General features: G+C 49.8%; 1 protein-coding gene across 1 annotated transcript in view; it reads right to left on the reverse strand.

The window, feature by feature from the left end:
* Window positions 1-2,345: 2,345 nt before the first annotated feature.
* Pdia5 (protein disulfide isomerase family A member 5) overlaps window positions 2,346-26,941 on the reverse strand; it is an 88,451-nt gene continuing 63,855 nt past the window's right edge. Inside the window, exons 12-17 of the mRNA XM_055624922.1 lie at window positions 15,359-15,429; window positions 14,737-14,897; window positions 12,131-12,261; window positions 7,870-7,940; window positions 2,842-2,976; window positions 2,346-2,581 (exon numbers count right to left, since the gene is read on the reverse strand). Coding sequence (XP_055480897.1) covers window positions 2,501-2,581; window positions 2,842-2,976; window positions 7,870-7,940; window positions 12,131-12,261; window positions 14,737-14,897; window positions 15,359-15,429 — 650 coding nt within the window. The 3' untranslated portion in view covers window positions 2,346-2,500. The remainder of the gene's footprint in view (window positions 2,582-2,841; window positions 2,977-7,869; window positions 7,941-12,130; window positions 12,262-14,736; window positions 14,898-15,358; window positions 15,430-26,941) is intronic.

Genomic DNA, 26,941 nt, shown 5'->3' on the forward strand with positions numbered 1-26,941 from the left:
TAAACAGTGTCAAAAGGTTTTGATGGATTTTGTTGACAGGGAGCCTACAGTCTTGTACGGGATTAACCAAGATATAATATCTAGAGTGAGTGACTCATTGTCCCATCTCTCTGTGGGGGGGTCAGGTCCTACGTGGGCTTTCATGTCCAGGGCCCTGTATTTAACCAAGAGGAATACCATACAGTAAGTTATGCATTGGGTATGCGCTGTAAGATCTCCAGTGAATACCTGATAACCTTATATATGTGTTGTAAATATCTGATATGGAACCTTATACATTTATGTTTTCTACACATACATAGCTGTGTGTATTAGTCAGGGTTCTCTGGAGTATCAACTTTAGAATGAATCTCTCTATATAGAGGGGATTTATTAGAATGACTTACAGGCTGTGGTCCAGCTCATCTAACAGTGGCTGCCTATGAACTGAAGGTCCAAGAAACCAGTAGTTGTTCAGTTCACAAAGCTGGATGTCTCAGCTGGCCTTCAGTACACACCAGAATCCTGAAGAAGCAGGCTCTAATTCCAGTGAAGGAATGGATTTGCTAGTGAGTGCTAGAGCAAGCAGGCAATGAGCAAGTGCTTTCTTCTCCCATGTTCCTTTTATAGGCTGCCACAGAAGCTGTGGTCCAGATTAAAGATGCATCTTCCCACCTCAGAAGATCTGGACTAGAAATGAGTCTCTCCGTTTCAAATGATTTAATTAAGTTAAAAAAAAAAAAAAGTCCTTCCAGTAATTTGGGTTTTAGTTAATTCCAGATGTAGTCAAGTCGACAACCAAGAATAGCCATCACAGTTAAGTTTAATTTACAACTTAGGTATAATAGGGGATTAATAGCAACTAATAATAAAGCAGTTATAATGATATATATAATAAGGTTATTTGAATGCCCGTCTTTCTCAATACACATTATTAAACAGTACTTACCTTGTTGTGCTGCCTGAGTGATGAGATTAAGAGAAGCTTGATGCAGGCACTGTAATGGAGTGCCAGGTTACTGTTCTTGTGCTTCTTGATCACAGCATGCAGAACTCAAGTGGCTAAACTCATAACACCCAAGATGGGGCCTGATGGCTGCTACTCTTCCTTCACAGGAGATGGTGGAGAGGGTTGCCTCAGATTCTGGCTGTTCCCTGCTGCACCTCTCTGCCAGCTATATGGAATTCTACCCGATTTCCATGGCCTCATGGAGGATACAGTGTAGGCAAAGCTAATGGAAATTCCGGGGCGGGGGGACTACATCTGTGCAGCTATGGGGAAGTCACCGCCCATGTTGGAGATCTTCCAAGTGATGTGGCCGCTCTGGAATCACCATGCTCCTGCAATTCTTCACCTAGCTTCCTAGCTAGCCCAACAAACTCACTGGCGCCCGAAGTTGGGCTTGGGTAGAACTATTTTGGTTTGTCATTGGTACCCTTTTAAGGAAGGGCCAGACATCTGTTTACATCTCTCTGGAAAGAGTCCCCACAACAATCTCTTACTAGGAAAATGGGTTAACTAACTGTGGCATTGAATGCCATGGAATGTTGCGTCACAATCAACAAAGACCGCACTGTTTACACAACAACTCTGGTGGATCTCAAGGACACTATGCGGTGATAAAGGGTGATCTTGACCATTACATGGTGTAAGACTTCATTTCTGTAATATCCCCCAAGTGATAACATTACAGAGATGGAAAACAGGCCAGTGGCTGCCATAGTTAGGGGTGGGGAGGAGAGGTAGCTGAGAAAGATTTTTGGGGTAGGACAATTTTGTACCTTGTTAGTGGTGGGTTATGTAAATCCACACACAGAAAAATGGGACAGAAAGAAATCCCACACATACGACCAAGTGGTTTTTCAACTGGAGTGTCAATACCATCTGAAGAGTACAATATTTTCAACAAACGGTCCTGAGAAAACTGCATACCCACATGCAAAATAAGGGAGCGGGACACTTTCAGCACACAAGAAAATTAGCTAAAGATGAACAAAGCCCTCTAACACTTAAAACTAAAGAACTCTCAGCTCAACACACATGGGAAAAAAAGACACTAAATCTGACAATGTTTTTTTTTTTTTATACATGACACTGAAAGCAAAGGAAGAAAAATTAGCAAAAGTAGCATATCTGTGCTCATTACGGAGCCTCCCCACAACAGTGCTTTGTGGTCATTTCTCTGTTCTGCTAACGATTGATGGGGCTGGCACCCCATGTCCTCTGCCCCCTCCAGGGCCTCTTGGGATACAGGTGGTGTTCAGATGGACCCCACCGCTCAGAGACGATGTGGAGGGGGGGAGGAAGTGATTCTCCACCTCACGTGGTCCTGTTAGCACAGGCCTGCGAAAATAAGCTCTGCCACTGAATAAACGGTTTGATTTTATTTCAAAATTGTACAAAAGGCCGTGAGCGGCTATAAAAAACTTTGTCTTCGGAACACATGGAAATTCAGAAAGAACGAGATAGGCATTGTTCACAGTGTAAAGGAAGGGCTCTCTCTCTGAGGAGGAGGAGGCATTACAGCTCTTCCCTCCTTTTCTCTAGTCTCTTGAGGTCTCCCTCCCGGAGGGTTCGGATGAAACTGGTAAATCCTGATTCCTGCAGGGTATGGAAGAAGATAGCGAAGAGAAGGGACTTAGACCCTGAGTGATATGCGCCCTCCAGTCCCCCAGCTCCTGTGCAGACCCACAGAGAGACACTGCTGGTTTTGGCATTCCCCCCTACCCCCACCCCCCGCCCAAGGCTCCCAGCAGGGTGAAGACATATCCCATAATTCTGTCAGCACAGAGTGTCCGAGCTGACTGCTGAGGCTCCTGTCTGCCCTCTGCAATGGCTGCTTTTGGGCCCACTCCACTCACCGTGCGATCACTTTCATACTTTTCTACAAATTTCCCGTAGTGGTAGTAGTGGAAAGTGGGGTAGGCCTTCACGGCCTCCTGCTGACACAGGTCCTGGTTCTTGTCCTTGACACAGTCCACAGCAGCACAGGCAATCTAGGGGGTGAGGTGGGGAGGGTCAGTGGAGACATCGCCAGTCACCACATCTGCCAGGGGCAGTGCTGGACTGAGGAGAAAGCGAGAACATTGTACTCCAGTTTCCTAAGGGCAAATCTTCTTGCTGGCACGTTAAGACTCATGGAGAACAACTAGCCACTTGGCACCTCAGTTTCCTCGGATAAGGATCAGGATGTTACGAAGACTAAGAGGATTCAAATGAGGCCTGTCAGCCTATGCTCAATGGTTAGCAGCATCGGCTACTGTGTCACTCTCTCCTACTGACTCCATACCCCATACACTGGCCCTGCTAGCACCTGGGAAGGGACTGGATAAAGACCATTCTCAACTTTGTGTGATTTGAGCTACCATGGGGGTGGCCCAGGATGCCAGTAGACCAAAGGTATTCTGTACCATTCACCATCCAAGCCAATGACAGGACAGTACATTCCAGGAACTGCTACGGAGTTCGGTCTCTTTAAGGTAATCAGGTTTTGGTGAAAAGTTCAAGTGGACTTTGGCCTCTTCTGGGCCATCTAACAAGCTGCATTTGCCAGGCAGCTCTTCTTTTTTTTTTTTTTTTTTGTCTTTCTTTCAAAGTAAGAGGGTATGAAGTAGAAGTTGGGGAGACTTTTATTTTGTTGAAGGTCACACACTGGGGAAAGAGGAGAAAGAGTCAGCTAGAGGCAATACACAAAGCCACATCCCGGGAAGCAGGAATGGCAAGCTCGGATGGGAGGCAAATCTTCCTCTCACGTGCCAGGCCTGCTGTAGATGCCGGGGTGGAGGAGGGTGAGGGGGAGGAGGACAGGTGATGTTGACAAAGTCCAGCCAACAAGCTCCTGCTGTGTAACAAATGAGATCATTCTAGAGCCTGGTGACTGCTCTGCTGACATCTGGGACAATTCAAGATTGCTGAATAACCACGATTCACAGTTCTGCCTGCTGACTAGGGAAAAGAGTTCTGCAGGCCACAGAAGCCATAGGTACTGGTTACTTAACTATGTACCTAGGCGAGTGGCCACTGTCTTATGAGCTGTAAGACTGACAGCTAAGGCAGGCAAGGGGGGAAAGGCTCCCCAGACTAACACTAGAGCACAATCGCTGTGCTCCCTCACCTCTCCAGGCTTCCCTTTGAATCTGCAGCCTGATTGTTTTATACAACAAGACTTTTATAGCGAAGTTTGCAAACTCACTGAAGATAATCCATAGCTGGCTCTCGAGCCCGCTCTGTTTGGCCCACATAGAACTTAAAAAGAAAATAAATTTGAATTAGCTGCCAATGTGGAAGGAGCCAGAAGATTTAATATAAAAATTTGGCTCTGAGCTCCTCTACAAACATCAGAAGATTGGAATGGTACTTGCCCTGCGTTCCCACAGGCAGCGACTGGCTGAGCAGACGGGCAGCTGTCTCCTTCCGGGAGGTTAACCCTGCCCTTCACCAGCACCCACCATGAGCTCAATTCGCTTAGGCTAGCAGCTGGCCGAAGTAGGTTCCGGAGAACCCCGGCTCATCTTCTAAATTGTGTTCTGAATTATTTAGAGACATGAGGCAGATGCTCCCATTGTCGTCCAACTGCAGGGTTTTCTTCTCCCGGACAAGCACTCCCGACTCCACATGGCCAGCAGCACAGGGTCCACTGCGGCCAGCCCTGGGCTAGGGACCGCTAACTCTGTTCAAGGTTTGATGAACACTGCTCCGGGCCGCCGCTCTCCCTGCGTCCGCTTTAAATTATGAATTCAATTTGTATACATGCCCCGGAGCTGTTAGAAATGTAGTGTATGGTTTTTATAAATCCACTAAATTAAAAATGGATACTTGTGAATCCCTCACACTAGCTGTCAGCCGTGTACACCGACTGCGACTTTTAGCTGCAAGGGGGGTGGGGGATGGGAATCCAGGTTCAGTTTCTATAGGAGACGAGTGTGGCCAATATCCTTCAGGAAGAATCTGTTCTCTGAGCTCTCCACCTCGCCTTCCTGAACTCTCATCCCATCAAGACCTACTTGTGATCTTCACTGGTTACCTGCACTCAACATCTCTACAATCCCTGCAGTCTCTGGCCTCGTTCTCACGGAGATGGAATGGATCACTGGATTCTGTCCATGTCCTGAAGGGTCCTCAGCCAAAGACTTGCTCTGGTAACTAAAGTCTCGACCTGAGAGCTTCACCTAGCCCCCAAGTTGCAGAACTAAGGCTAGTGATGGGTTAGGGGTCAAGGACGAGTACCTGGCTTCCAGGAGCTTTGCATGGAAAAACGCTGTGGCTCATGTCTTAGGTGGTCTCCCAAGGGATAGAGCCTCAGGTACCCACAGCCAGCTGCCCATACCATCCCTCCTTTGGCTCCTTCCTCCTTCATATTACTTTCTCAACCTCTTATGGTATCTCCTGGGATCTCCTCCCAAATGCATCCCCTTCACAGGGGTCCCAGCCAGCACAGGTCTTGCTTTTGGGAAATGTAAATTGGCAATGCTTGTGTTCGGATTCTGACTCAGCTCCTTCCCAGTCTATAGGCTTGGACTCTAGATTCCATCCCATAAAATGAGGGAGGTAATAACACCGAATCCATCACGCTCCGGCGAGGACCAAAGGACTCAATGCTCATTTGGAATAAAAGCCTCCACCACTCTCATTCTGCCATTCACGTCTCATTTTCAATCTTGCCGTTTAGGCAACCTCCATGGAGGTACAAAGCATCAAGACTTTTGGGAGTTCAAGGGCGAATGAGGCTCCCGTGTTGACAGGCTTTCACTGCTGATGAACAGGAGTTTCACACATGACCTCTACCAGCTGTGCAGATTAGGGTGGTGATGGAGGTCAGCCACAGAGGGGGGCACCTCTGGCCTTGTAACCTCCCCCGGAACGACCTTCACACTTTCACTGGCCCTGCCCCCTTGCCCAAGCTGCCCATACCTTAAAGTGCAGTGAGAGGTGAGCCCTTCCTTACAGTTCAGCAATCCCCAGCCTCTGCTCTGGTCCACCTGCCTTCCACTGTTGCCCCGCTCCCCCCATCCTCCGGGTCATTTGATGACACCATCTATTCCAACGCTCACAGTCTGTAGCCTTTTTCCACCAGTGAGGAGTGTGTCAACTGATAAAGTCCCCAACTAAGCTCCTGGGAGGGGATTTAGGCTCCCCGGCTAAAGCACGAGCTGCCTCACACCGCTTTATTGATTCAGTAAAATAAATCTCTGCAGGAGCTAATATTGACTTTGGCTATGAAAATGGAAGTGAGAAACCAACTGCATATTGATTGGGGAAGGAACCGAGACTGGCTTTTGGGTGGGAAACAAAATACGATTCCAGCCAAGAGGTGGGAGCAAGGGTGTGGCCGAGGGAGACCCAGTTCTGGCTACCCGTGACCAATGGGGCATCTTGGGCAAAGGACATGGCTCGTCTCTAGGCCACAGTCTCTCCAAAGTAAAAGCAAATGGGGTGCACCGTTGGTTCCCAAATACCAGGGTATGACCAGTATATGGTCGAGCTCTTACAAGTCACCAGTTCCTGGCGCCCTTAGAGTCCCAGCTCTGGGGGTGATGCGTGATGACTTGGGGTGACAACTATTCCAGTGGGGAGGCAGGCAGTCAGGTGACAGTGGGCATTACTGGAGCTTCCAGGGCAGAAGCAACCACCAGGCAAGTGACAGGCAAAAAAAAAAAAAAAGTTTGTGGTCCTTTCCGCACCCCGGAAGAGTGAGGAAGTACCTCAGGGGCTTAGCCAGGGCTTATGGGAAACAGTCACACTCTCTGAGTGCGGGGCAGAGTCCCAGCGTCCAAGAAGGAATCTTGTTCTTTTGGTCCTCACACACCATGTGTGCCTGCTCCCTGCCTGGCTTCCTGAATCGGTGAGTTCTCATCATCCTATCTCTGCCACCCTCAAAGTGCAGAAGGTGTCCCAGGACCTGGACCTCTGCCTCTGTCATCCCAGAGGTACCTGCCGGCCTATCTTCTGTTTGCCTCCGTCAAACCCTCACCGTGCCCAGGACCCTCACACGTGCCACGTCACCTGATGACCCTGGGTCCAGTGTGTGTGTGTGTCTCAGTCCCCGTAGAAACCAGTGAGGCCTGGTATGTGACCGATTCCTATGACTGTGTCTAAGAGCTGGGAACAGTCTTTGTAACCACCTCTACCAGTCCCCAGATTTGTAAGATGAGAAGGGAACTCAAAGACCGGGGACGGAACTCAGCGGCAGACTGCTTATCCAGCCCTGCTCCCCCATAAACAACCAACAAGAACCTTCCAGAAGAAGGGAACTTGGGGACTGGCGATGAAGAGGGTTTCCCTGAGTTCTGGGGTCCAGCCCTGCTTCATACCCACCCTCCCCAGTAGTGGCTCTGTTTCCCTGCTGTAGGAACAGGCCTGGCGCCCACTCCCTGGCACCCACACCATAATCCAATCTGCAGCTCCAGCCTGTTAATTTTATGCTTCATCAGCTGGCAGTTGCAGGAGCCTTTAGCTTAGGCAGGGCGAGGATCCTCTGGCATGGTCTGGTGTCCCCCACCCCCCACCGAAGCCTCCTCCGTTTGACTTTGGTGGGGTTCTTATTTGTATTTTTAATTATATAAGTAACGCATGACTACGATCCTACCGTAAAAACGTTTGAGCACTAAAGAAAAACGAACACACCGGGGGCCCTTCACACACTCCCGCCCTCCACGGAAACGCTGTTAACACTTCGGCTTCTATCTCCAGTTGATTTCCGCAGCAGAAGAAATCCAGTCTGTCTGCACGGCGAGGAGAAAGAATGCCCTGCTTCCTGAGGATGGCCCTGCTCACAGGTCTGGGCGGAAGTGTGCTTAGGGTCGGACAATCTAGCCCACAGGGAATAAGGGAAGTTGTAAGAACCAGTGCAAGGCAAAACGGGGGTGGACCGAGACAGGGAGGGTCCTTACCTTTCGGTCGTCTTTGAAGGCATCAGCCGAGGCAGTGAAGTGCGGGATGACCTTCTTACAGTGTGGGCACCCTGGGTGAGAGAAGAGAGTGTCACCGGTGTCTGACGGTAGCAGAGATGGAGCCGCTTTCGGAAACTCTGAATAGCCCTTTGGGGGCGCCCCACATCCTGCTCACCCTGTCAGGGTTGGTGTGTCAACCTTGCCACTCAAACCTCTCCCTTGGCTGTCTGTGGGCACGGGGCTTTGCGGTTCTAGGGCTGTCCACGAGTCTGGGGACATTCCTGCCCTAGAATTTCTCATCTGCCTTCTGGCCTAAAGGAAGGCTTATGATGGCGCTGTGATGGCATTCTGCAGACGCTGCCCTGGAGACCAGAGGAGTTGGATCCACAGTGCAGAGGGACTTGGGGAAGGACCACGTGTGCTCAAGATGCCACAGGTCTATCCCACTGTTCTCTTGCCCTCAGGATGATGGTGGATCATCTTTCTACCTCACGTATGAGCAAGCAGTACTGGGAAGATGGGGCCCATGGTCCCAAGGCTCCAGCTTAGCTGATACCTTCCTTCTCTTCAACAACTTCTACCCCTTCCTACAATCTTAATCTTGAAGGCAACGATGGAAGCGCTCAAGAGAGGCTCAGAGGACGATGAGCTACGGAGTCAGCAGCCCCCAGCCCCTGTCCCAGGAAAAAGGCCCATAGAGTGGAGGAAGGGCTGAGGCATTCCACTTATGGGTCTTGTTTCTTGGTCTGTGCACCACCTTGAGACACGCCCCCCCCCCCCCCCCCCAAGTAAAGAGTGGCTCAGGAACCTATTTGTGGCCCATTTTCTCCTCCTGTCACAGAAGCTGGGGAAGCCACAGGCTATCCTGGCCTTTCCCTCAGGGTGAAAGGATCAGAACCCAAACCCAAGCCTCTCTCCCCCCCCACCCAAGTAAAGAGTGGCTCAGGAACCTATTTGTGGCCCATTTTCTCCTCCTGTCACAGAAGCTGGGGAAGCCACAGACTATTCTGGCCTTTCCCTCAGGATGAAAGGATCAGAACCCAAACCCACTGCTCTCACATTCATTCACTATGAATGAACGGAGCTGCTATGGATGGATAGCTTTGACCCTGACTGTGGTGATCAGTTCTGATGAGGACAGGTGGCAGGGGTCACACGCTTGCTGGGAGACCCGGATGCAGCCGAGGCTTCCTGGCAAAGGCCTGCACATCCCACCTAGGGAGGCACACAGAGCTTCCTCTGCAGGGACAGAAATGGCTTTGCTTTTCTGAGTTCTCCTTTTTAAAACGAGATAATGCCGACTGGCATTCCAAAGGGTTTTGTGAAACTAAATCAAGGCTAAGCTACAAATTTAATCTGAATGTAGCATTTGAGTTGGTTCCTGAGATGGCTGGGACCACCCACATGGCCAGACTTGGGGAGCAGCCAGCTGGCCCAGGAATAGAGTGGGGATGATGGGGAGGGACTTGGGGGTTTCCCAACATCTGATGCAGGAACAGAAGAGACCTGGGGTGGCTATTTCAGAATAAATGAGACCACGTGGCAGATAAGGGACATATGACTTTTCAGCTACCTCAAATGGCAATTATAAGTAACACCATTAATTTGACCTAAAAGAGAGGCAAAGCTGAAATTTATGAGAATGTCATAGTACAGAGGAGTGCTGTTACATAATTTCAAAACATTTAAAGAGCACAGTCTATTGGTAGACTCATCCCGTGGGCAGCCACAGGCCCTGTGAAGGGCACAGGCCTACTAATGGCACACGTACAGGGTGGGCTGACAACCATCCACCCCAGGCCTCACAGTCCAGTTTCACTATTAATTTCCCCCTTTTAACCTCCACTTATTGAAAGCATAAAGGCCATCGCCAGCCCAATGCTAATTCCTATGCCATCAATTTAAAATGTCGAGGCCTTGGATGAACAGCTCCCTGCATCTCGTTTTCTCATTATCTAAAGAGAGAATATGGCAGATGAGTAACTGGTGGGGGGCGGCTGCTTTGGAACGTGCACGGGATATTTCTAGGAGGCATTGGGTGGGCCAGAGTTCACCATGGGTTTTTAAAATTGGAGGTGAACTAAGAAGCAGGAAACCCATTAGGCCTTCTGACCTGTGAGGACAGAGCTGAGGCCTCAGGATGGGATGGAAAACCTCAGCCCTGGAGAATGCGCTGAGTGGGTCTAGGAAGGAAGAGCAGGAAGCTGTGGGTAGATAGGGAAGTGGGGAATAAAGATGCATGAGGACGAAGATCTGGGGAAGAAAAAAAAGAAGGGGAGGGGAGCTGGATGTAATAGGCCAGCTTTTCAACTAGAATTTTATCTGATACTTGACATTTCCACAGTATTTAGATTTTTTTAAAGATTTATTTATTTATTATGTATATGGTATTCTGCCTGCATGTGAGCCAGCAGGCCAGAAGAGGGCACCAGATCTCATTACAGATAGTTGTGAGCCACCACGTGGTTGTTGGGAATTGAACTCAGGACCTTTGGAAAAACAGCCCATGCTCTTAACCTCTGAGCCAGCTCTCCAGCCTGTATTTAGATTCTTTATATATAAATAAGTTAAAGAGTGGGGTGTGTGTGTGTGTCTCACAAGTAAGCATCTTATCAGAAAGCACAGAAAGACAGACTTATTTGTCCTTAGATTGGCCCCTCAACTCCAAAGATGTAGCACCCAGGAGCACTGGGTTAAGATCTGAAGACGGGATGGGAAACTAGAGATGGGTAGAGATGGGAAACTCTGCAGACCAAGCTCTTTGCCTGCGATGACTGTGACCTGGCACGAAAGAGTTCTGTAGAGGCGGGATATGGCGCCTACCCCGTACTCTGGGGGCAGTGCAAAGCTGCTCTTTGGAGAAGGGAGGCAGACTAGTCTCAACCGTGTGCCTACCTGGGGGCAGAGAAACCTCTCTGCTTTAGCAGCCGGCAAGGACTCTGTGTCTGTCAGAGGGTACCGCAGTGAGGAACAAGGTGTGGCCGAGGAGAGGAGCCATTTCTGGGGAAGCATTTTGTCTGGTCTTTGTGAAGTCTACTCGGTGGCTGGGCACTGAACTATAGAGCCTACCGGTTGCTCTCAGTGATCACGCTTGATGAACTGTGCTTGAGACAGAGTTGCCCGGGCTACAGGAAGGGCCTGCCACTAACTTGCCACAAGGCTTGGAGCAAGCCACAAAAATCCTGGGTGTCGACCCTCAGGAAAATGTCCATTTCACAAACCCCATTCAGGCTTCCAGACATACTCTAAGGGCAGGCTGGGTCTTGGAGGAACTCTATAAGGGACTTTAAGAGCAAACCCAACTCTGAGAAAAGGCCAAGGCTGAAGGAAGGGAGGCTGCCAGGGTGTGCTGGCTGCCTGAGGGATGGGTCTCAGGCCATCATCGACTAGGGCCTCTCAGACAGGGATAGCAGACAATGAGACGCTGCAGGCTACTGACACCGAACAGTGAGGGAACAGGAGGGCCGGCTACAACTGAGTGGGTTTACGACTAGACTTGAGTGCCTGGCTTCTCTGTAGATAGAGACTTTTATTATCCTCACTCCATTAAGCTGAGCTGTAACCTGGGGGAGAGAGAGAAGGGCAAGAGAAGAGTGGGAAATTCTAAGACGCCTCCTCCCAAGTGTCAATTAACAACTTCAAGATGGGAATGCACAAAAAACCGGAGGTCACAAACACCCCTGCTAGCAGACCACCTCCCCAGCTTGTACTCTGACTGAGAGGACAGTCACGGAGCTTGCAGGTGACTGTGCCTTTCCGACGCCATGGTGTCAAGCTCAAACAGATCAAAGCCTCTGGGAAAGGTCGGGAGAGGGAGTTCTAAGGCCTTGAAGGTAAGCTCCGTGCCAGGGGGAAGAACAGGAGGAGAGCAGAAGAAACTGCAAAATTGTGTGCATGCGTTGTGTGTGTGTGTGCATGTGTGTGCCTGTGCATGCGTATGTATAAGCAGGGGGAGTACAGGTTGCACGGAGAAACCCAGAGACCGAACTAGGAGACTGGTTCCTACCACACACACAGCCTGTAGGCCTGATAAGAGAAAGGCATCCCCAGTGAGGGCAAGAAGCTGATGGAAGCCGACACAAGGAAGCAATGATTTTTGGGGGGCCCCCTCAGCCTTTGGTGAAGTTGGGAGTCCTGCTTCAGGTATACATGATTTCAGAGATGACCGATAGCCAGCCGGTACCTGGCGTGGGGACTCTTTGATGTGGCAGAGCTAAGCACAGCCCTCTCACCTCCCGTCTCGTGAACAGAAGCTACTTACAAGGGGCATAGAACATGACCAAGGTGTGCTTCTTTTTCTTCAGGGTATCCCGGAAGTTGTCCCCCATCAGATGTAATACGCTGGTCTGCTGTTCTTCCCACGTGGGCTCTGGAGGTGGGGGAGCCTCTGGGCTGCAGAGGTTGGTGGGGAAGGCGGACCATTCATGAACTGTTGACAGACAGGTGCAAACTCCACCCCACCCCAGCCACTGAGCAACTCAAATGAACAAACATGTTGCATTTCTTCTGGGACTTCATTTTAAAACCTAGGCTTAGAGGCCAAAAAATCTACACTATCCATGAAGAGGTGGGAGAGCTGGCCCCATCTGAACACAGGCACCTGCCCTGGTGTGGGGTCATTATTCCTTGCTAAGGCATAGAACCTTCTCCACAAGCCTCCCTCAGCCCTTCCTGCCTGCTTCCTAGGGTCCCCTGGGTCCTCCATCATCTTCTTTGATGCTTTTGTTCTGGGAGAGAAAGAGGAAGAGAGGGAGAGAAGGGGAGAGAGAGAAAGACAGAGAGACAGAGAACCAGCCAAGAAGCGAGGGAGACCCAGGCTCCAGTCCAGGTTACTTGTGAGATGTGTGACTTTAAGGAAAGTCACCAAGCCCCTCTGAGTCTCCATTTGCTTTTCTGTTACTCGAGACAGTGGTACCCGGGGTGGTAACTATGGACGCAGGATGTGTAGGTGAAGATCTGGCTCAGCCCAGCCTAGAGACGCTGGGTGTGCCGATAAACAGGCAGGCACTAGGCGTTAGGTACTTTCTGGTTTCTGCTTGACCGTTGGTCCCCCATCCCGTTCTGCCCCACACAAGGACGAAGCTTGCTCTAGTCAGCTCTGGATGTCTCCCAAAAGCCTGTGTGTTTTCAGAGTGGCACTGTTAGGAGGTAGCGGGAAACCTAGGTGTGGCGGGGTGTGAGGTTTGTTTTAGATTGCTGCCAAGTAACCTTAGAAGGACACGTCCCAAATTGAAACAAGGAAGTTTCCTCTTTGTCAGTTGATTTCCTCAGGTATTTGTTACAATATGGGAGTGCTGACTAGTGCTGAGTCTTGTTTATTTATTTTTGAGACAAGGTCTTGTCATGTAGCATAGGCTGGCCTGGAATTTGTAATCTTCTGGATTTAGCCCAATGAGAGCTGAGATTGCAGGCAAATGTCAACAAACCCAGATCCCGGGTCTTTCAGAAGCCTCTGCAGCCTTGCTTCCCCTTGGCAAGGAAGGCTGTATCAAGCTGCCATGTACTATCCCCTCCCCCACTTCTGCCACAACCCTGAACTGACAACCTAGGACTTGGTTCAGAGTGGTACGGGACCCTCTGCCCTGTCACCTTTCGCACATCCTCTAACAGCGCTTCCTAACTCCAGTGTCCCGCACTCTCCTCTTCCTCCAGTTCTATGCTGAGTCTCTGTGATTCTCACGAGACCTGATGCCGACTCTCAGGATCTTTAGTAGCTGTGGATACCATGAACTTGTCCTTCTCCATGCTGGCTACAGTATCCCTGCGCTGGTGACCAAAACCAACCCTTTGCTTTTCTCTATGCTCTAAGTCCCCTGGCTTCATGGTTGGCAGCACCAACTTGTCTTTCCTGCGTGCCCAGTCCCTGAATGCTGCTTTGCCGGCTGTACAATGGCAGGCAACATCTCAGCTACCTGGGGCTTGGCCACCTGTCCACCCAGCGGTCAACACCATGTGTGTCACCTGGTACCATCTGCTCGCCCCCGCTTCTGGATGAGACCCCTCCACCTTCCATCCTAGAATCATCTGCTGTCCTGACACCAAAAGGCTCTCTTCTAAATGCTTCAAAGTGCTATTGCTCGTCCCTGGGGGGTGACCCTAGGAATAAACGCTCTGACTGTGGTAGGATTTGTGGATGAAAAGAGGAACAGAAAAACAAGGTTTGGAATACGATTCAAGGGGAGAGTGCTTAGCTACCATGTGTGGGCCCCGAGTCTAACGCCTTCCTGAGCAACGCCGGGACAGCAGCGTTAGAAACCAGAAGGCCTGGGAAACGGAAAACTTGGTCTCTTTCAGAACCGGGCTACTCAGGCTCCTCTCCTGGGGAGCAGAGGAAAACGGGAGCAGCTGAGGGTGGGACCCTTGATGTTTTTCTTTTCTCTTGCAAGAGGCACCTCCAGGGCCTGGTACTATCTGTCGGTGCTCCTATTTCACATACCCGGGTTTCTCCAAGCACCACGGCTGGGAGGCCCGTTCATATCCTTTGAGTCCTCGCTTCAGAAATAAGACTGTCAGAATCTGTACGTCTTAATATACACTTGCCACACCTGACGGGGATGCACGACCAGGTTAGAGGAGCCAACTGCCAATAAGCCTGGGGCGGAGAAGGCAAGTCACACTCACTGAAGCCCATGGAACCAACGAGAATGAATGCCTTCAGATCCACACAGGAATGTGACTTCAGACTGAGAGAGTCAAATCTCTTGGGTCCTTGGGCCCTGATTCAAGGACAGGGGACCCCCATAAAGTTCACTTCTCTTCCTTCAAGGCCATCTCCAGGGGCCGGGTGGCTAGTAGTTAGGGCACTATCAAAGCCAAAAAAAAAAAAAAAAAAAAAACCCAAAAAAAAAAAAACCCAAACAAACTTACTTCTGCACCCACTCAATGAACTTGTTCTTTGTTCTGAGAGCAGGCACTGCTTGTTGCTCGCCGTCCTTGAAGTACTTCAGTGTAGGAAACGCCGAGATGTGGAATCTCTCTGCCAGGGCCTCGTTGACGGTGGCATCCACAGCTGCAAGGACAGCAGAGCTCTGGGGTGGGGGAAAGGCCAACCATGCATTACAGCCCCAGAAGTGGTGCTTCGGGGAAAGAGGAGCCCAGGCGGCGGCCCAACCCTCCCTCAGGCCCAGACAGGCCCGCACGGGATGCCTGAATCTCTGCACCTGCGTGTGCCAGGGAACAATCCAATCCTGGCACGGACCATCGTTTCTTAGTGACGGGCTTCTGAATCTGCCTCACCAACCATGCTGGGCAGAACAGGGCCTGCTCCCAAGAGTCAAGGGCCCACAGAAAAGAGGGACTGGGCAGAGCCTTCCCAGTCAGCTACAGAAACATGGTCTCATAGGCTTTCGGCACTAAACGGTCCTTGGGAGGGGCCCCCAACTGTCTGACCATAATTTACTTATTACTAGGAGACATGGAGGTACTGCTCACTTCCGGGGACAGGGAGAGCCATCTCAGGGCTGGTGAGGACTCGGGACTGGAAGCTTACCTCGGCATCTCCGTGGAGGACTTCAGCCGCACTCTCAAACTCCGGCTTCATTTTCTTACAGTGTCCACACCCTGTGGGGAGAGTCCAAGGAAATATGTTCTCATGGCGTGGAAGCCCTGGCGCTCCCCAGGCTGGCCTCCCTGAGACTGGCTGGCCTCACTATGGGAATCTGGGTACTGGGAAACGACAATGACAACAAGGACTACGACAAGTGCCAGCTCAAAGAACTCTCCTGCTCAGTCTGTGTGTGTGTGTGTGTGTGGGGGGTGGACCGAGGTCATGGAGACCAAGGGACATGTATGAGATAGTCATATAAACAACACACGTTATCACATATCCAGTCTGGGGTGCTGCTGGAGCAGAGTTGCTGCATAGGAACTGACACGGTCACTATTTTGCAGGTGGGAAACTGAAGCACTAAGAGGGTGGGTGGGTGGCTGCCTGAGGCTGACCGGACAGGCACAGTCAGCCGTGTGCCCCAGCCCCTAGCAGTGCAGCGGGAGGCCCTGGCTCTAGCCAAGCATGCACTTCCTGGTACGGTGTCTTGGTCACTAATCGTCTTCTCCAAGCTGCAGGGTGGGAATAAAAATCCATGGAAGCAAAAATATGGGGAAAGCTAAGTTCCGAATCCCCGAAGGAGAAGGTATGAGGCCCAGGCACGGGACCCGCTTATGTCCAAACCAAATGGCACCCCCTTGGGATAAAGCCTGCCCTTTCCTTACAAGCACACAAGGGAATCTAGATGTCACGGAGGACAGAATTTGGTACATTGAAAAGCAAGCAGGGGCAGTGAGATGGCTCAGTAGGTAAAGGCACTTGCTGCCAAATCTGATGACTTCGGTTGAATCCCTGAGCCCCACATGGGAGAAGGAAAGAACCAGAGAACCATTAGCTGTCATTTAACCTCCACAGTACACACATAGGCATGCATATGTGCACAAAAAAACCACACAAAAACATGCAAAAAATATTAAAGACATTAAAAGAAAACAGGCGCTCTGTGTGGGTGACGTAAGGGGCTCTAAGAAACTTTCATTTTCATTGAAAGTGTTTTCTGGCTTTGGATGCTAAAGAGGCTGTGTGGCGAGGAGGCTTTGACAGCGGCAGGAGGCTCTCAAAGGGAGCTTAGCTGCATGGGAACCTGACGTAAATGATGCTCGGAGCCTGATGAGAGATGACAGCCTTCTTGGGAGTGTGCTAATTGTGTGGGATTCTGGATTTTAGAAAAAAAAAAAAAGGAAGACAGACAGTCACAGGCCACTATTATTAGCGGAGACCTCCCACATGTGCCCTTCCTGGAAGCCACCCCAGTGATTGTACTGGCATTCCTACCTGCACCCGAGCCTTGCCAAGACTGGAGGTGTCTGCCTCCTCCAAAGCCCCACAAAGCTCACCTCCAGGCAGTACAGGGATAAGTTAGCTCCAGGGTGGACACTCTGCTTCCTGACAGAATCCTAACTGGACACCATGCCCCTAGGCAGAGCACTGGGGACAGTGAAGGAAGTGACTCCACTGGACAGACTTTTGCTCAGGCAGTAGCTGCCATCTGTGGCAGCCAACAAGCTGGCTCTTCCCAGATGGCCTTATGGCAGAGAGCACAAGCCCACCCAACAGACAAGAAGGAGGTACAGGATCCTGCTGCTTCTATACAGGCAGCTTCCCACTCCTTCTGGGCTACAACACAAGAGGGAAGAGGGGGTCTCGGGCCCTGGGCTCGTCCAGACTGAAGATGGAGCGGACCGTGGCCTGGGGCTTGGGACAATTTAGTGTTCACAGGGTGCTTTCAGGAGATGAACCAGAGAAAGAGTGTCCCTGTGGCTCCTTCCTCTATGTGGTACATTCAGGGCCACGCTGCTAGACATGACTCAGACTGACTCCTCCAAGGCAGGATCTGGGCATTTTTTTCTTTTTTTAATTTTTAATTCTTTTAAAAAATATTTTACAATTTATTCATTTTATATCGTAGCCCCCTCCCTCATCTCCTCCCGGTCCTACCCTCCTTCCCTCATCCCCCTTATCCCTTCCCCTAGTTCACTGAAAGGGGGTGCTCTCCTCCCCTGACATCTGCCCATAGCTTATCAAGTCTCATCAGGACCGCCTGGATCCTCTTCCTCTGTGGCCTGACAAGGCCACATCGCCAGGGGGAAATGATCAACAAGCAGGCAACCGAGTTCATGTCAGAGACAGCCCCTGTTCCCCTTACTCGGGAACCCACATGGAGACTGAGCTGCCTACGGGGTACATCTGAGCAGGGGGTCTAGACCCTCTCCATGCATGGTCCTTGATTGGTGCATCAGTCTCTGCAGGGACCCCTGGGCTTAGATATTTTAGCCCTGTTGGTCTCCTTGTGGAGTTCCTGTCTCCACCATGTCCTTCTATCTGCCTTTTTCCAGAAGACTCCCTGCACTCTACCCAGTTTGGCTGTGAGTCTCAGCATCTGCTTCAATCCCCTGTTGGCTGGCGCCTTTCAGAGGACCTCTAAGGAAGGCTCCCATCCTGTTCCCTTTCTTCCACTGCTTCTGGTGTCTATCCTGTTTACCATTCTGAAAGAGATTTACGCATCCTCCCTAGGGTCCTTCTTTGTTTAGCTTCTTTAGGCCTGTAGATTTTAGTATGGTTATCCTATATTATATGGCTAATGTCTACTTTTAAGTGAGTATATACCATGATTCTGGACCTGGGCATTTTCTACCCTGGGCCTCCACATGAAGCAAAGTAACCACCCTTTAATTGACACAGCAAGTAGTTACTGGGTAGCAAAAGGAAGGACAAGCCTAATTAATCTGAAGAGAACAAGAGTGGCTGGGGCAGATGAGAGAACACATAACAAATAAATACGCAGCAGGAAAACAGTGACCCCATCTTCAGAGGAAGGGCAGCCTCAGAACAAAGATGTCCCCAGGTCCCAGCAGGACAGCAGCAAGGCAAGGAAGACCACTGGCCCAGAAAGTGTCCCCAGTGGCTCCTCTGAGACACTGAGCTCTGGCCACTAGGGTTGCTTCTAGACAGGGTCGGGGCTCATGTGACTAAAGCCCCATCAGCTGTACAAGTGTCAAAGCCATCATTATTTTGAATTATAAAAAGATACTTTCCAGAAATAAACATCTTAGCATCATTACAAACCACCTGTCTTTTTCTTCTTCAAGAATTGGGTTTAAGCCGGGCCTGGTGGTGTACACCTTTGATCTCTGCCTCTACTGCTGTCGTAGAGGCAGACAAACCTCTGTGAGTTCGAGGCCAGCCTGGTCTACAAAGCAAGTCCAGGACAGCCAGGACTACAAGAGAAACCCTGTCTTGAAAACAAAAAACAAAACAACAACAACAAAAAGTTTGGGTTAAAACAGGGAGGTTGGCTGGTTGCTTTTTGCACATAAACCTTTCTATGTTCAGATGGCCAGGAATGACCACTAAGCCCCTTTTATGACAGAGTGTACGTGATGCATACAGAGTGGGCAGTACTAGTTCCCGTCACTGTCCCTCTCCCTCAGTTAGAATGTGTGTCTTGCAATCGGCTGGGGGCTCCAGGCTGGCCTCAGAGCTACTTCAGAGGCAGGAAAGAGGAGAGGTAGCCTTGGAGGCTGAGTCTCGGGTGCTAAAGACTTACTAAAAGTTCTTCCTCACCGACGCCCCTCCTCCCAAATTCATGAGTAACTTCTAAGGGATCTCAGGTCTCCCCGGGCTCAGAGAACTCGGGTCCTAGACTACATAGCTAGGAGGCCAAGGAGAGCCTGATGTGGTCCCTTTCTCCTAAGAGGTAGGCGGAGAAAGGTGGGCTGTCTTACAGATGTCCAGACTCAGGGAACCTTCCACACTAGCTAATACGTTAGGAGCAAAAGGGACAGTCAATGGGAGGTCCGACCGTCTTGGTGTAAAATGTATTATGATTGAAAAGCACGTCTGCTTGAACTAAACAGAGAGGAAGAAATCCTTTGGGGGGGGGGTTATGGTAAAAATAAAGGAATTCTGCAGTGCTTGCTGGGACCTCACAGGGCTATCTCCAGCCCGGTAATTCTAATGCTTTGCTCAAAGAGATCGCCCCGTTTTCCCGCCCGAGGCTGACTTCCCCTCACTAGGCAGGGTACAGAGTTCACGCTGTACAAGAAGCCCTGGAGAGAAGTTAAGTCCAGAGACATTCCTGCTTTTGGAGGCTGGGCCTGTCGTCACCCAGGCCTAGAGAGAAGGAGAGGGTGAGGGGTGTGAAGCCCTGAACTTGTACTTCCAGAAACAAGCTGGCCCAGAAGAAGGTCCCCACAACTCTCAGTTCCCTGAGTATGATGTGTACACAGGCAGGGCCTGGACAGTGGGATTGCACGGGAGGTCGTTGGACGTAAACCGAAAAAGCCTACAAACAAAACCACCATTTCTTTCTAAATGCCCCAGCTGAGGCAGCAGGCTCCTTGAGGATGAGGACTTCACCTTGCACTACCTTCATGCCTTTATCGGGTTTCTGTCCTTTGATGCCACTGTCCTGCTGGGGTGGAAAATGGGCTCTATACCACCTGCCAGGTTCTATCAACAGAGGGCCAGAGGCAAGCTCAGGGACGGAGAACTGGCTCACTGCAAGGAGGGGTGGTGATCAGCCCATGACCCACGGTGTCTGCACCGGGCATGGAGATGGCTGAAAACCTCTTCTGCTCGCATGCACGGCTCTCTCCTGTATGTCTAGCCCAGTCTTTCAGGGCAGAGCAGGGAGGAGCTGGTTTTCGGTACAAAGCTATTAAAAACTACCCCGGCACCCCCACGAGACACGTGACAGATCAGCCGGTCCATTTCACAGTCAGAGATTGTCGATCTAGGAATGGTAAGTCCCCCCAGATTCACCACCGCCTGCCTCTCTTTATCACAGCCCCCGCCCTGATGGGTAAGACCTCATTTCGGACAGCATCGCCCCCAGACCACCCTTGTGTTCTGAGCTGGTTTGGGCCCTCCTCTGAGTCCTTCCAGTTCACCTGAGCCCCATAGATCGAGCTGTTTTTTTTCCTCTAGTCATAAAACACTTCTTATTCAGGTATTCCCATGGCACTTCATCTTAGGCTGCCCGTGCTATCTCCCGATATTTATGAGCAGCCAGGTCTCTTCACCATATAAATCTTATCGCATCCCCTTGCTTAAAACTTTCCAAGGGCTTCCTGCCACAGGTGGCAGATTAAAACCTAAGCTCCTTAATCATAACCGTAAGCCCCCGTGCCATCTTGTCTCCCACCGGCCCTCCAGCCTCAGCTTTTACGCTACAGTCACGTCAGGCTTACTTCTACTTCAGGACCCTTGACTGTATTCCTGCTCCACCTCAAATACTAATGACGCATGCCCCGTCCAGCCCCGCCCTGCCCCATCGCAATGCACCCCACCCCACCCCACCCCACCCCACCCCACCCCACCCCTACCACCTTCTTCATGTGCTTCTGCTCAAATTCAATCTTCTCCTCTCAACCGGAAGGGGCCTCACCCCATCGTTCTCTCTTCTAACAGCCAGCATTTCCTTCTAGTTTTATCCAATGCACCCTGCCAGCTCAGCTGTAACGTAAATTCTCATCCAGGCAGGAGCCTGTATGAACCCCAGCTGTTTATCTGGTTCAGTCTTGATGTCAAGCTCCACACATTTTTTTTTTTTTTTGAAAGCGAGCCTCAAGGCTGTACTGTTCAAGTTTACACCTCTGTACCAAAGTGCTATACTATAGCGAGGATAAGGTCTACATGGGCCTAGGCCCCAGTCTGTGCTACTGTCACACAGTGGTGAAACCTTTGGAATGTGGGGCCTAGAGGGAGGAAGCTACAAGTTAGATCTCTGGAGATGTGCCCTTAAAAGAGACACTGGACTGCAGCCCATTCCTCTTCCTCTCTATTTCCTAGCCAACCACGAGGAAGGCAGCCTGCTCCACCACACGCTCCAACCGCCATGTTCTGCCTCACCACAGCCTAACACGGTGGTTCTCAACCTGCCTAACGCTGCGACCCTTTAATACAGTTCCTCACGCTGTGCTGACCCCCAACCATAAAATTATTTTCATTGTTACTCCATAACTGAAAATTTGCTACTGTTATGAATCATAATGTAAACATCTGATATGTGACCCCCCCAAAGGGGTTGTGACCCACAGGTTGAGAACTGCTGGCCTCAAAGTAATGGGGACAAAGGATCACGGACAGAAACTTCTGAATTGTGAGCCAAAATAAGCCTCTCCACAATTTATTTACTTTTTTTTTTTCCTGAGACAGGGTTTCTCTGTATAACCCTGGGCTGTCCTGGAACTCACTCCGTAGACCAGGCTGGTCTCGAACTCAGACCCTCCTGCCTCTGCCTCCCGACGCTGGATTAAAGGTGTGTGTCACCACCGCCTGGCTTGCCTCTCCTCCTCAGTTTTTAAGTTGATTATCTCAGTTATTTTGGCACGAGGATAGAAAACTAACAAAAAAAAAAAAAGGCTTAACCAAATGAAATGCTTTATAGCCAAGGCCACAGATCATCATCGCCAAAGTGACTAAACACCCCTTCTTGGCAAAGTTGGTGGTCAAGCTGCTCGCTGTGCACACACATTCCCTCCTCAATACCACAGAGTGCTGCAGCCCCTTCCCAGCCCTGACAGTGTCTTCAGGGATCTCCAGCCTTCTGGACGCTGGGCTAGCACTTCTCGTACCTATGACAGAGCTCACGACAAATCACTAAGGTTTCTTGTTTTAGCATCTTTCCTTCTGCACTCCAAGTGAGATGTCAAGAGTGGCTAATAATGAGTCAGTTTAGGACGAGGGGTCCTGGAAAGGTCTGGGTAACGCCTTCCTCCTTAACAACATCCATTTAGGGGCGCTGTGGTGAAATGTAGTGCCTGTGACAGTTAGCCCAAGTCCCAACCTCCCGGGCCTTGCTTTCTGGGTGTCATCCAGCTTTGTGAGATGCAGGACAGTCAGAGGAGTGATAGATGTGGGGAGCGGGACTCTGGCCTGCTGCGTTAGTGTCCTCACTGTGATATGACAGGCCATTAAGTTTTATGGCCAGACTTCCTTGTTGGGTTTTTTATCATCGGTGTAAGTGTGCTTGCCGCTACCTCTGTGATCCACCGAGGTCTCACACAAACACCTCTATCCCATTCTCCTCTGGCTCCAGGAATGTTGGCCTCCTGTCACCCCCAAAGCCCTTAAACTCCTCTTCACCTCTACTGACAACTGTATTATAGACTAGCCGTGAGCTTTCCTGGATGCTGAAAACAGAATTTTCCAGGAGGTCCATTCATCTGTAAAACACCCCAGTGGCTCAGTTCAGTGGGTTTCCTACTAACGCCAGCGACATCACTGATGTTTGGGTACCGTCAAGCTGACCCACAGACCCCTCGGGACTGAGTCACGCACCCTGACGGATGCTTCTATTTCTCACAGCCCTTCATCCCGCAGAGGTCTTTCCATCTTTTATGTTATCGTAAAATGCTGATAACAAGCTTTAAAATTTTTATTTGCAGGTTTCAATCCTGAGGAAATAATCTGACACGTGGATAAATATTTATGCATGAAAGTGTTCTAGGCAGTGTGATTTATAATGGGGAATTCAGTAAACAACTCCAAGTCTCAACATTATGTCGCTGGTTATACAATTTACAGTGACGGAACATTAAATGGCCACCAAAAGCATGTACAAAAAGGTGTTTTCAGTATCGTAAGAAAATATCAAGAAGACAATGTATACATTAAAAAAAAAAAAAAAAAAAAAAACCAAAAAACTGAAGATAAAGTCCTTTCACCTGACACAAGAAATGAAAAGTTCAGAGGAAGAAAATGAAATGGAAAACAAATGTTACAACAAAGACACACTGTTGACAGTGTTTGCACATTGTGGTAGGGGGACTGGGGGAGGGCTTCCGGAGCAAAACACAAGCCAGCAGTGATGACGGGAAAGGCAGACCCCCAGAATGGCTCAGTGCTGGGATGTGGCTTACAGGATCACCTGGGTTAATTTTAATTCTGACTGCACTGGTTTGGCCATATGACTTCTGGCAAGTCCACTAGTCTGCTGGTCCACTGGCCTTCCTTTTTATTAAATGGGACTAATGATATTGACCTTACAGGATTTGTCATACGGATGAAGTAGTATATGAGAAAGTGTCTAGATGACACCTGGTTCATAGCAGATGCTCAGCGAATCCTACAGTGTGGCTATGAAAACGTAAAGCTTTGTGTAAGGAGAGGCTCCCACAAGCAAAGTTAAAGCAAGCCACGGACTAAGGGTAAGCATCAGAGATGTAGGAGGAACACCCAAACAGATGCAGATTAAGACCCACAATGAGAGAGCTCTTGGTAAAAGGAAAAAGACAGCCTAGTGAGAAGTGGATATAGGGTATGATCAGGTTGCTTTCATGGGAGAAACTGAAAAGCCTGGAGCACTGGTTTGGCTCTTAAATGACTCCCTAAAAGTTCACGTGCCCGACGGATGGTGTCGGGGGGTGTAGAAACGTCTGGAGATGGGATCTGCCAGGAGGGAGGAAGGTCTCTGGAGGTATATTCCCTCCCTTTTTCTGCTTTCTCTCAGTATCTCAGGCTCCTCCCCCCCACAGACTACAGGGCTAAGTGACCATGGACTGACACCACTGAAACCATTACCCGAAAGTAAGTCAGTCTCCCCTCCTTTCACTCTGCTTTTCTCAGTGATGTTCTCAGTGATGGAAAGCTGGCTGGTACAGCAGGTTACCTCATGAGAGGAAGTTTAGTTCCTTCAGCACTAGGAGAGCTGCAGGCAAGTTGCCCATTGTTCAGTTTAGTAGGGAAAGCAAAGGCCAACAGTGTATCCGTTACTTCTGCTGTACAGGTGTTTCTGAGACAAGGTTTCTCTGTATAGCCTTGGCTGTCCTGGACCCACTTTATAAAGTAAGCTTGCTTTCAACTCACATTGATCCACCTGCCCCTGCCTTACTGAGGGCTGGGATGACAGGCGTGCGCCACCAAGCCCAGCTTGAGGTAAGGTTTCTTTGGGTTTGTGGTTTTCAGGAATTTTGGCCCACTGTGGCAGGGAAGGCGTGATAGAACGGCTTCACTGACAGCGGTGGGAATGTGGGAAGGAGGCTGTTCACATCATGGTAGACCAGGATGCACAGGGTAAGGCCAGAATGAAGGGCCTGGTGGCAACTTTCAAGGGCTCACCCTCAATAGCTTGTTTCTAACTGCTACACCCCAGCCTCCAAGAGGTTCCATACATCCCCAAACGGTGTCATCAGTTGGGAAATAATTCAAAACATGAGGTTGTGAGGGATGTTTTGGATTCACACTGTGTCTTAGCTACTTCTCTGTCGCTGTGGTAAGACACCATGACCAAGGCACCTTCTGGAAGGAAAGGCTTATTTGGGCCTTAGGGGGTTAGAGCCCATCATCAGCAAGGTGAGGACGTGAGCTGGAAGAGCGCTCAGCTCTCAAACCACAAGCAGGAAGCAATGAGCAGACTGGGAATGGCAGGTGGCTTTTAAAACCTCGGAGCCCACCTCCAGGGACACACTTCCTCTAGAAAGCCCATACCTTGTAAATCTACCAACCGGGGACCAGGTTGGGAGGATATCCTCATTCAAACCACCACAAACCATAACCTTAAGGTTGCCAGGGTTCTGACTCTGCCACACATGGAAAGGTACAGAAAAACACGTCTGGTACAGTAAAACACCTAGAGACTCACTGTTCCAGAACGACGAGTCCACCCACAGCAAGCAACTCCACTTTGACAATTAATCCTAAAGACTTAGACACGGCCACCTAGAAAATGTCTCCTGTACTGTCTGAATAGTGAAAACTTGAGGACAACTGTCTATCAGCAGGGGATTTGTTTAAGATGTACGGCACCTCCAAATTATAACACACTGTGCAGTGCTTAGATGTATATGTCAACACTTTTATCTACGTGAAAACATCACAACCCACTGATCAGTAAAGAAAGGCAAATCACAGAAAAATGGATAAAGAGTGTTTCTACTGGTATTAAGATTGGAAAAGAAGACAAAAAGAAAATGAAAGTTCCCAGGATGTGGGTGAAGCACTGGAGAAAGAGGTGGTGATGTGGACATCAGTAGTGTCCAGCCCTGCGGTGAAGAGGGGGCCTGGGAGAGGAGGCTTCCAACTCTTTGCAACTGTATTCTTATGCAGCTCTTGAACTTAGCTTTGACAGCAGCAGCAGCAGCAGCAGCAGCAACAACAACAACAAAGGCATTACCATTATTCTTAAATGATTTGTACAATTAGGAAAGAAGAGACAGCAGTAGGAAGGTTTTCAGGGCATGATGGGTAGACTAATCTATACACGTGTTGACAAAAGGGCCAGTTTTACTGTAATTAACTTGAAGAAGTTATAAGCAAGGGAAAGGAGGTTGGAAATACAGCTCAGTGGTGAAGAACTTTTGCTGTGCTTGCAGAGGCCCTGGGTCTGGTTCCCAGCACCTACATAGTAGCTCATAACCATCTGTAACTCTAATATCAGGCGATCCAACACCCTATTCTGGCCTTCCAAGGTACCAGGCAATGTATATAGTGCACATACATGCATTCAGGTAAAACACTCATCATATATAATATATCTAAAAAAAAATATTTTAAAAAGAAAAAAATCTATAGGAAAATATTAGCAAAATGATGCCTCCAAATGGAGTGGTTACCTCTGGAAATGGACAGGAAGTAGTTTTGTTTTGTTTTGTTTTGTTTTTCTTGGTCACTTTTGTTTCTTCCTTCTGTGGAGGTACTTTCCTTCAGGCATTCCAGGAGAAGCACAGAAATCAACAAAGGGGCTGGGAGATGAGGCTTGCTTAGGAGAGTGCTTAACTGGCATACAGAAAGCCCTGGGTTTGAAACCCATGAACTACAAATCTGGGCATGGTTGCATAGGCCTCCTGCAGCCTCAGCACTTGAGAGATGGAGAAAGGAAGATCAGAGGTTCAAGGTCTTCCTTGACTGTATTGGAAGTTTGGGGCTAGCTTGGGCTAGAGGCTCTGTCTTTAAAAAGAAGAAGAAAAGGAGGAGAGGAAGAAGGACAAGGAGGAGTACGAAGAGGAAGAGGAGGAGAAAGGAAAAAATGAAGAAGGGAGGAAGAAGAGAAGGAAGAAAGGGGAGAACAACAGGGAGAGGTGAATGGCAGCCATCTGATTTCTTACACAGAATGTGGCAGAAATACACTAAGGGCACTGGAGTGTGGCAACGCCAGTATCTGTGGGCATGCCTTTTACAGACCCTGCTTTTATCCCCAGGGGCTGAAGTGGGACCAGAGCTACAGGCCTCCACGTGCAGCATTCATGCCAAGCCCCTCATGGAGGCCAGAGGGAGGTCAGGTGCAAGGCTTCGATGATAAAGGAGGAGAGGGCACTCTAGGGCTGCGAAGCCAGGCTCTGCCACACACAACACAATCCATGAGCCTACACCTCTCAGCCCTTTGCCTGCATCTGTCCTGTCCTCCCCAGGAGGCCCAACTACAGCTAGCCTACACAAAGAGTCTTGACAGGTGTAGCCTAACCCCACCCTTCCAAGGCATCAGCTGAATTGGGGTATCTCTGTGGCTTACTGGGAGGGAGGGAAGGAAAACTATGGAGCCACTGGGCAAGCTGAGGCAGAAGGAAGAAGCTGGGGCAAAGAGAG

The sequence above is a fragment of the Psammomys obesus genome, unplaced genomic scaffold (genome assembly GCF_907164565.1).
Source record: "Psammomys obesus unplaced genomic scaffold, mPsaObe1.curated_primary_1811, whole genome shotgun sequence".
Classification (NCBI taxonomy): domain Eukaryota; kingdom Metazoa; phylum Chordata; class Mammalia; order Rodentia; family Muridae; genus Psammomys; species Psammomys obesus.